Source organism: Panulirus ornatus, chromosome 18 (genome assembly GCF_036320965.1).
Source record: "Panulirus ornatus isolate Po-2019 chromosome 18, ASM3632096v1, whole genome shotgun sequence".
In the NCBI taxonomy this organism is placed as follows: Eukaryota; Metazoa; Arthropoda; class Malacostraca; order Decapoda; family Palinuridae; genus Panulirus; species Panulirus ornatus.
The window spans coordinates 6,058,356-6,069,251 of NC_092241.1; the positions used below are offsets into that span (position 1 = coordinate 6,058,356).

At 44.6% G+C, this 10,896-nt stretch overlaps 1 protein-coding gene across 1 annotated transcript in view; it reads right to left on the reverse strand.

Annotated features, from left to right (window-relative positions):
- Positions 1-8,651, reverse strand: part of LOC139754966 (PI-actitoxin-Aeq3a-like) — a 73,224-nt gene extending 64,573 nt beyond the window's left edge. Inside the window, exon 1 of the mRNA XM_071672806.1 lies at positions 7,973-8,651. Coding sequence (XP_071528907.1) covers positions 7,973-7,982 — 10 coding nt within the window. The 5' untranslated portion in view covers positions 7,983-8,651. The remainder of the gene's footprint in view (positions 1-7,972) is intronic.
- Positions 8,652-10,896: the final 2,245 nt, after the last annotated feature.

Consider the following 10,896-nt stretch of genomic DNA (forward strand, 5'->3'; position numbering starts at 1 on the left):
TACCCTTCCTTTGCTTGCGCCTTCAATGGAAAGGCGAAAAAAGGGACACAGCGAAGCCTTCCTTTGCTTGCGCCTTCAATGGAAAGGCGAAAAAAGGGACACAGCGAAGCCTTGCTTTGCTTGCGCCTTCGATGGAAAGGCGAAAAAAGGGACACAGCGAAGCCTTGCTTTGCTTGCGCCTTGGGGGAAACGCCCTTGAGGCCCACCTGACGAAGGCCTCGCGAATGATAATGTCTGTCGATCACACAGGGGAGTCGAAGTCGACTACCCAACCTTCATCTTCTGGAAAGACAGGAGGCAAGCAAGAGTCTCCTGCTTGATTTAAGTTGGCAACGTTCAAGTTCTTCAGCGTTTCACTGGCGGACTTTCGCTCCTGAGCACAACTGGGTGGACGCTGTCGCTCCACACACACACACACACACACACACACACACACACACAGAGTGGAATACCAGCGAGAAAACATTAGGTGGGGGGAAGGTGGAGATCGAGGGAGAGGGAGAGGGAGGGAGATGAAACTAATGTCCTTTTTCATACTGCCAGACACAGTGGACTCTCTCTCTCTCTCTCTCTCTCTCTCTCTCTCTCTCTCTCTCTCTCTCTCTCTCTCTCTCCCTCTCAGGTGAAGGAGCGGCGGGGGGGGGGGGGGGGGAGAGAAGGAGGAGGAAGGGGAAGAGGAAGAGAAAGAGGAGGAAGACGAGGAGGAGGAGAAAGAGGAGGAGAAAGAGGAGGAGGAGGGAGAGAAGGAGAGAGAGAGAGAGAGAGAGAGAGAGAGAGAGAGAGAGAGAGAGAGAGAGAGAGAGAGAGAGAGAGTGTGTGTGTGTGTGTGTGTGTGTGGATGGCGGACCCTCATCCATCACGCAACGTCATCCAACTCGCCCGAAGTCTCGTGCCTTCCTTTTTCTCTCAAGCTCTGAGCTCAGAGTCACAGAATAAGATGCTGTTGTCCTCCTCCTCTTCCTCCTCTTCCTCCTCCTCTTCTTCCTCTTCCTCCTCCTCTTCCCCTTCCTCTTCTTCCTCTTCTTCCTTCTACAGGAGATGTGAGGCGTACGGAGGGCGAGGGCCCCTTCCTCTCGTTGCCTCTTCCTCGTCCATGTAAGGTCTGACCCAGTGTCTTAACATTTGCCGATAAGGGACGGAAATATGAAGTTACGTACGCCTCTGTCTGTCTGTCTGTCTGTTATCCTATGCCTCTGTCTGTCTGTCTGTCTGTTATCCTATGCCTCTGTCTGTCTGTCTGTCTGTTATCCTATGCCTCTGTCTGTCTGTTATCCTATGCCTCTGTCTGTCTGTCTGTCTGTTATCCTATGCCTCTGTCTGTCTGTCTGTCTGTTATCCTATGCCTCTGTCTGTCTGTCTGTCTGTTATCCTATGCCTCTGTCTGTCTGTCTGTCTTTTATCCTATGCCTCTGTCTGTCTGTCTGTTATCCTATGCCTCTGTCTGTCTGTCTGTCTGTTATCCTATGCCTCTCTCTCTCTCTCTCTCTCTCTCTCTCTCTCTCTCTCTCTCTCTCTCTCTCTCTCTCTCTCTCTCTCATCTAGTGGTTCCATTCCCAGCTAATTCGATGCCAGTCTGGGGGAGCTCACTCACTCCTTCCACTGGTACAATGTCGACATCACACACACCACTCAACCACCACTCAACCACCACTCAACTACCACTCAACTACCACTCACACACTTAACTACCACTCACACAATTAACAATTCCAATGTAACGGAAATGCAAGCAAAGAGAACCCCCCCTAGTTCCCTCTGCTGACCAAAGACATACACAACAAAAACAGAGTCTGCCATCCACCATAAAAGGCCCTCACACACACACACACTACAACAACTTTGCCATTTACAAGTGTAGTTTACCATTTACTCGCTGTGTGGCTGGGAATTGCACCACGACCCTTAAAAGTCTCGGTTATAGTGATGAGACAACATGTACCCTTGGGACGAGGGCTTATCAACCAACATCAATGAAGGTGGAGGGGTGGTTGTCTGAAGGTGGAGGTCTACACGACTTCATTTTTGATCGGGGACATGGCACCACGACGACCCCCTCTCACAGCTGATGATATGAAACGAAAACACTTGTATCGCCACAGCAGGTGAGGCTAAATGACGTCTATCAGTTTGGGAGAGCAGTCCCATGTACGTGGCAGAGCTCCGTCGCGCATCGTACACTCGAACGCGGTGGCTACAATCCTACCCCTATTGGACGGTCGTCCACTTCGACGGCGCTGAGAAGACCCAGCCCAAAAGAAACGCTGTACCCATCCCATAGCAGCTCCACGAGATCCGTGAGGATTGGACTAAGGGGCGATATCACAGCACCTGATCATAGGTCAGGGTAACACCTGTTGCTGCCTCTCAACCTACCAGATATTCCTGAAGTAGAAATTAAATTGGACTATTTTCCTCCAATGTCTCGCACTATGTAAACGCTCAGTATCAAAGATGAATATTCAAACTATGGCACTATCAGTATCTATACCTCGCTATATAACTATATCATATAACTATAATCAGACATTCTACGTAAAAAAAAATATCCTGATATACTTTCTGCAAATGTTTAATACGAAATTCTTTTATGTGTCCCCCCCGTGTATTTTCTTTGTCCCATAGAAAACGGGTACACTCTCATTCCTTTGTCGGGTAAAGTATCCGAGACTGAGACACATTCTTTTGTCCGCCAAGCATCCGAGACTGAGACGCATTGCTGGCTCGTGGCTTTGTTCCCCCACACGCCCGCTCATTTTATCTCATAATGTCTCTCTTTGTTTCCCTAAAAAAAAATAAAAAAAAAAACCCAAAAATATAACAAAAAAACAAAAGAAATGCTACGTGTCGGACGCCCTCCATTATGGGGGGGGGAGGTTAACCCACCTCCACCGCCCCTACCTCTCTCTCTCTCTCTCTCTCTCTCTCTCTCTCTCTCTCTTTCTCTCTCTCTCACACACCTGGCAGCGCGCCCAAGGTCACCAGAAACTACCTCCTCCTCCTCCCAACCACCTCAACTATCGTCAAGTGATCATATATGTATATACATATATACCGTGCTGACACAAGTGCTTTTTCTTGCTTTTTCATACTTTTTCTTCTTATGACATTTACAGGCTACAGGATTCTAATGGAATCATTTGGTCCACTCTCGCTGACAAAGGGGGGGGGGGGGGGAATTTCAGTGGGAAGAGTCGAGAGAGAGAGAGAGAGAGAGAGAGAGAGAGAGAGAGAGAGAGAGAGAGAGAGAGTTACACAGATACACACACAGAGACACCCCCCCCCCCCCAAGGTCCAAGCGAGGTGGTCTGGCCCTTAACCCTACTTGAGAGAGAGAGAGAGAGAGAGAGAGAGAGAGAGAGAGAGAGAGAGAGAGAGAGAGAGAGAGAGAGAGAGAGAGAGAGAGAGAGAGAGTTACACAGATACACACACAGAGACACCCCCCCCGAAGGTCCAAGCGAGGTGGTCTGGGCCTTAACCCTACTTGAGAGAGAGAGAGAGAGAGAGAGAGAGAGAGAGAGAGAGAGAGAGAGAGAGAGAGAGAGAGAGAGAGAGAGAGAGAGAGAGAGAGAGAGAGAGTTACACAGATACACACACAGAGACACCCCCCCCCCCGAAGGTCCAAGCGAGGTGGTCTGGGCCTTAACCCTACTTGAGAGAGAGAGAGAGGAGAGAGAGAGAGAGAGAGAGAGAGAGAGAGAGAGAGAGAGAGAGAGAGAGAGAGAGAGTTACACAGATACACACACAGAGACACCGCCCCCCCCCCCCGAAGGTCCAAGCGAGGTGGTCTGGGCCTTAACCCTACTTGAGAGAGAGAGAGAGAGAGAGAGAGAGAGAGAGAGAGAGAGAGAGAGAGAGAGAGAGAGAGAGAGAGAGAGAGTTACACAGATACACACACAGAGACACCCCCCCCCGAAGGTCCAAGCGAGGTGGTCTGGGCCTTAACCCTACTTGAGAGAGAGAGAGAGAGAGAGAGAGAGAGAGAGAGAGAGAGAGAGAGAGAGAGAGAGAGAGAGAGAGAGAGAGAGTTACACAGATACACACACAGAGACACCCCCCCCGAAGGTCCAAGCGAGGTGGTCTGGGCCTTAACCCTACTTGAGAGAGAGAGAGAGAGAGAGAGAGAGAGAGAGAGAGAGAGAGAGAGAGAGAGAGAGAGAGAGAATTATAAGGGAAAAAAAAATAATTCCTGTAATCTTTGTGAAATTTCCTCGCACTTAACCACCTTGTTGGACGATAAACAACCATTACATCACAATCAAGGTCTTCCCATAGTCGCCACCGGGCCAAAAGACCACCTCGCTTAGACCATTGGGGGGGGGGGGGGTCTCTGGGGATGGTCTGTGTGGTCTGTATATTTACATATCAAGGTCTTCCCATAGTCGCCACCGGGCCAAAAGACCACCTCGCTTAGACCATGGCGGGGGGGGGGGGTGGTCTCTGGGGATGGTCTGTGTGGTCTGTATATGTACATATCAAGGTCTTCCCATAGTCGCCACCGGGCCAAAAGACCACCTCGCTTAGACCATTGGGGGGGGGGGTGGTCTCTGGGGATGGTCTGTGTGGTCTGTATATTTACATATCAAGGTCTTCCCATAGTCGCCACCGGGCCAAAAGACCACCTCGCTTAGACCATTGGGGGGATCTCTGGGGATAGTCTGTGTGGTCTGTATATTTACATATCAAGGTCTTCCCATAGTCGCCACCGGGCCAAAAGACCACCTCGCTTAGACCATTGGGGGGATCTCTGGGGATAGTCTGTGTGGTCTGTATATTTACATATCAAGGTCTTCCCATAGTCGCCACCGGGCCAAAAGACCACCTCGCTTAGACCATGGGGGGGGGGAGTCTCTGGGGATGGTCTGGTCTGTGTGGTCTGTATATTGTGGTCTGTGTGGTCTGTATATTTACATATCAAGGTCTTCCCATAGTCGCCACCGGGCCAAAAGACCACCTCGCTTAGACCATGGGGGGGGGGGGGAGTCTCTGGGGATGGTCTGGTCTGTGTGGTCTGTATATTGTGGTCTGTGTGGTCTGTATATTTACATATCTCTGTATGTCGCTCAGTGTTCCATTTCCACATCAACTTGGCCCCGGCACGTTTTCTATGGTCTGTGTGGTCTGTATATTTACATTTTTTTACACCCTGTAACCTTTATGTTACATATACAGGGTGTCCCAAACAAAGAATGTACTCATTTTTTACACCCTGTAACCTTTATCTTACATACACAGGGTGTCCTCCCAAAAAAATGTACTCATTTTTTCACACCCTGTAACCTGTATGTTAAAAAAATGTACTCATTTTGTACACCCTGTAACCTTTATATTACATATACAGGGTGTTCCCCAAAAAGAATGTACTCATTTTGTACACCCTGTAACCTTTATATTACATATACAGGGTGTCCCAAACAAAGAATGTACTCATTTTTTACACCCTGTAACCTTTATATTACATATACAGGGTGTCCCAAACAAAGAATGTACTCATTTTTTACACCCTGTAACCTTTATCTTACATATACAGGGTGTCCTCCAAAAAAAATGTACTCATTTTTTTACACCCTGTAACCTGTATGTTAAAAAAAATGTACTCATTTTGTACACCCTGTAACCTTTATGTTACATATACAGGGTGTCCCAAACAAAAAATGTACTCATTTTGTACACCCTGTAATCTTTATATTACATATACAGGGTGTCCCCCTAAAAAAATGTACTAATTTTTTACACCCTGTAACCTTTTTTTTACATATACAGGGTGTCCCAAAAAAGAGAGTACTCATTTTTTACACCCTGTAACCTTTATCTTACATATACAGGGTGTCCCAAACAAAGAATATACCATTTTTACACCCTATAACCTGTATCTTACATATACAGGGTGTTCCAAAGAATGTACTCATTACTTTTTTACACCCTGTAACTCAGTGCATAGTCTAGGGTCCATTGGATCTTGAAAATTGTTTAGGGTTAATTGAACATGAAAATTGTTTAGGGTTAATGGATCTTGAAAATTGTTTAGGGTTAATTAGATCTTGAAAATTGTTTAGGGTTAATTAGATCTTGAAAATTGTTTAGGGTTAATTGAACATGAAAATTGTTTAGGGTTAATGGATCTTGAAAATTGTTTAGGGTTAATTGAACTTGAAAATTGTTTAGGGTTAATTAGATCTTGAAAATTGTTTAGGGTTAATTGAACATGAAAATTGTTTAGGGTTAATGGATCTTGAAAATTGTGTAGGGTTAATTGAACTTGAAAATTGTTTAGGGTTAATTAGATCTTGAAAATTGTTTAGGGTTAATTGAACATGAAAATTGTTTAGGGTTAATGGATCTTGAAAATTGTTTAGGGTTAATTGAACTTGAAAATTGTTTAGGCTTAATTGGATCTTGAAAATTGTTTAGGGTTAATTGAACATGAAAATTGTTTAGGGTTAATTAGATCTTGAAAATTGTTTAGGGTTAATTAGATCTTGAAAATTGTTTAGGGTTAATTAGATCTTGAAAATTGTTTAGGGATAATTGAACATGAAAATTGTTTAGGGTTAATTGAACATGAAAATTGTTTACGGTTAATTAGATCTTGAAAATTGTTTAGGGTTAATTAGATCTTGAAAATTGTTTAGGGTTAATTAGATCTTGAAAATTGATTAGGGTTAATTAAATCTTGAAAATTGTTTAGGGTTAATTGAACATGAAAATTGTTTAGGGTTAATTGAACATGAAAATTGTTTAGGGTTAATTGAACATGAAAATTGTTTAGGGTTAATTGAACATGAAAATTGTTTAGGGTTATTTAGATCTTGAAAATTGTTTAGGGTTAATTGAACATGAAAATTGTTTAGGGTTAATTGAACATGAAAATTGTTTATGGTTAATTGAACATGAAAATTGTTTAGGGTTAATTAGATCTTGAAAATTGTTTAGGGTTAATTAGATCTTGAAAATCGTTTAGGGTTAATTGAACATGAAAATTGTTTAGGGTTAATTGAACATGAAAATTGTTTAGGGTTAATTGAACATAAAATTGTTTAGGGTTAATTAGATCTTGAAAATCGTTTTGGGTTAATTAGATCTTGAAAATTGTTTAGGGTTAATTGAACATGAAAATTGTTTTGGGTTAATTGAACATGAAAATTGTTTAGGGTTAATTAGATCTTGAAAAATTTTTAGGGTTAATTGAACATGAAAATTGTTTAGGGTTAATTGAACATGAAAATTGTTTAGGGTTAATTGAACTTGAAAATTGTTTAGGGTTAATTGAACTTGAAAATTGTTTAGGGTTAATTGAACTTGAAAATTGTTTAGGGTCAATTGGATCTTGAAAATTGTTTAGGGTTAATTGGATCCTGAAAATTGTTTAGGGTTAATTGAACTTGAAAATTGTTTAGGGTTAATTGAACATGAAAATTGTTTAGGGTTAATTGAACTTGAAAATTGGTTAGGGTTAATTGAACTTGAAAATTGTTTAGGGTCAATTAGACCTTGAAAATTGTTTAAGGTTAATTAGATCTTGAAAATTGTTTAGGGTTAATTAGATCTTGAAAATTGTTTAGGGTTGATTAGACCTTGAAAATTGTTTAGGGTTAATTAGACCTTGAAAACTGTTTAGGGTTAATTAGACTTTGAAAATTGTTTAGGGTTAATTGGATCTTGAAAATTGTTTAGGGTTAATTAGACCTAAAAACAAAATAATAATTCACTGAGTTACAAGATGTCAAAACTTTTTGAGTAAAATTGATTTGAGCCACTCTGTATATTCCTCTACAAGGCAATTGGGCCACGAAGCCTTGTTAACACGAGCGTCCATACATAAGGTCGAACATCACCTACACCATTTAAGAGAACTGGACCCTAAGAGCGTGGCTCGTTCGATTTTAAACAAACTATGAACCCCACATTCGACCCCATTCGCCTGGGTTCAATTGATCATCCATAGACCATTAACAGTAATGTAACGAAGTCTTACCTGAAGACATGGTGAGAGGGTGGTGGTGGTCGCTACGCGCTCGGGCACGCACTGGGCAGTGGGTGGGTGAGTGGGTGGTGGTCGCTACGCGCTCGGGCACACACTGGGCAGTCGCTTGCCCCTCCACCACAAGGCGAGTAGCTGGGGTCGTTGTGAATGAGGCACAAACAAGGGATAAATATGGATTGGTTTTTTTTTTCCCTTTTTCTTTCTGTTTTTTTTTCTTTTTTATGTTTTTTCCTTTTTCTTTCTGTTTTTTCCTTTTTCTTTCTGTTTTTTGCCTTTTTCCTTTGTTTTTTTCCTTTTTCTTTCTGTTTTTTCCCCTTTTTCTCTGTTTTTTCCCTTTTTCTTTGATTTTTGTCCTTTTTCTTTCTCTTTTTTCCTTTTTCTTTCTGTTTTTTCCTTTTTTCTTTCTGTTTTTTCCTTTTTTCTTTCTGTTTTTTCCTTTTTTCTTTCTGTTTTTTCCCTTTTTCTTTGTTTTTTCCTTTTTCTTTCTGTTTTTTCCCTTTTCTTTCTGTTTTTTTTCCTTTTTCTTTCTTTCCTTTTTCTTTCTGTTTTTTTCCCTTCCCTTTAAACACAGTACAGTGGTGAGGGACGCCCTTTGGGGTGTGTGGTAACCACCTCTTCCACAATTGTAACCACCTCTTCCACAATGGTAACCACCTCTTCCACAATTGGAGGTTGGTTAATTGCCCAATTCGACCGGGGTTCGACACAGAGAAGGAGGGTCGTACGTCCGAACGAGACGCGAAAGCGGACTGGACCGCGGCGCCGGTGTTGGCGAAACAATGAAGGCTCGGGAGGGAGGGAAGGGGGAGGGAGGGAGGGAGGGAGGGAGGGAAGGAGGGAAGGGGGTGAAGGGGGGAGGGAGGGAGAGGGAGGGGCGCGCTTGTTCACAGGTGTGTGTGTGTGTGTGTGTGTGTGTCGTCCCCCCTTCCTCCTTCCCTCCCTCACCCCCTTCAGTGGGCGGAGGGAGGGAGGGAAGGAGGGATGGGAAGTGGGGAGGGAGGAAGGGGAGGGGGGGGAGGGAGGGAGAGGGAGGGGCGCGCTTGTTCACAGGTGTGTGTGTGTGTGTGTGTGTGTGTGTGTGTGTGTGTGTGTGTGTGTGTACGTGTTGTCCCCCCTTCCTTCTTCCCTCCCTCACCCCCACCTCAGTGGGCGGAGGGAGGGAGGGAAGGAGGGATGGGAAGGGGGGAGGGAGGAAGGGGAGGGGGGGAGGGAGGGAGAGGGAGGGGCGCGCTTGTTCACAGGTGTGTGTGTGTGTGTGTGTGTGTGTGTGTGTGTGTGTGTGTGTCGTCCCCCCTTCCTCCTTCCCTCCCTCACCCCCCTCAGTGGGCAGAGGGAGGGAGGGAGGGAGGGAAGGAGGGAGGGAGGGAAGGGGGAGGGAGGGAGAGGGAGGGGCGCTTGTTCACAGGTGCGTGTGTGTGTGTGTGTGTGTGTGTGTGTGTGTGTGTGTGTGTGGAAAAGGGGGGGAAGGAGGAAGGGGGGACGACACACACACACACACACACACGCTGTACACCTGTGGGGTGGGGGGGGTGGGGTGTGGGGGGGTTTTGATGGATGACATATGTGCGTTTCGACACCTGTTTTGGGATGCGCGCGCGCGCGCCCACCACAGGTGTGTGTGTGTGTGTGTTGGGTCAGCCCCCCCCACGACCCCCCCCACCCACTCTCCAACCCGGGTGGATCGCCATACGAAGCGCTACGTCTGTCTGGGTGGATGATAGATCATCCATTATCTTCCGCATCCGTCATCATGCATCCATCATCATCCACTATCCTATGCATTCATCATCCACTATGTTCTACATTCATCATCCACTATGCTGTGCATCCATCTTCATCCACTATCCTATGCATTCATCATCCACTATCTTCTACATCCATCATCCACTATCCTCAGCATCCATCATCATCCACTATCCTATGCATTCATCATTCACTATGTTCTACATTCATCATCCACTATGCTATGCATCCATTATCATGCACTATCCTATGCATTCATCACCCACTATGTTCTGCATCCATCATCCACTATCCTGTGCATCCATCATCATCCACTATCCTATGCATTCATCATCCACTATTTTCTACATCCATCATCCACTATGCTGTGCATCCATCATCATCCACTATCCTCTGCATTCATCATCCACTATGTTCTGCATTCATCATCCACTATGCTGTGCATCCATCATCATCCACTATCCTATGCATTCATCATCCAATATCCTCTGCATCCATCATCCACTGTCCTATGCATCCATTATCATCCACTATCCTATGCATTCATCATCCACTATGTTCTACATTCATTATCCACAATGCTGTGCATCCATTATCATGCACTATCCTATGCATTCATCATCCACTATGTTCTGCATCCATCATCCACTATCCTGTGCATCCATCATCATCCACTATCCTATGCATTCATCATCCACTATTTTCTACATCCATCATCCACTATGCTGTGCATCCATTATCATCCACTATCCTATGCATTCATCATCCACTATGCTCTACATTCATCATCCACTATGCTGTGCATCCATCATCATCCACTATCCTCTGCATTCATCATCCACTATGTTCTACATCCATCATCCACTATGCTGTGCATCCATCATCATCCACTATCCTCTGCATTCATCATCCACTATGTTCTGCATCCATCATCCACTATGCTGTGCATCCATCATCATCCACTATCCTCTGCATTCATCATCCACTATGTTCTACATTCATCATCCACTGTCCTGTGCATCCATCATCATCCACTATCCTATGCATTCATCATCCACTATCTTCTACATTCATCATCCAGTATGCTGTGCATCCATCATCATCCACTATTCTATGTATTCATCATCCACAATGCTGTGCATCCATCATCCACTATCCTATGCATTCATCAT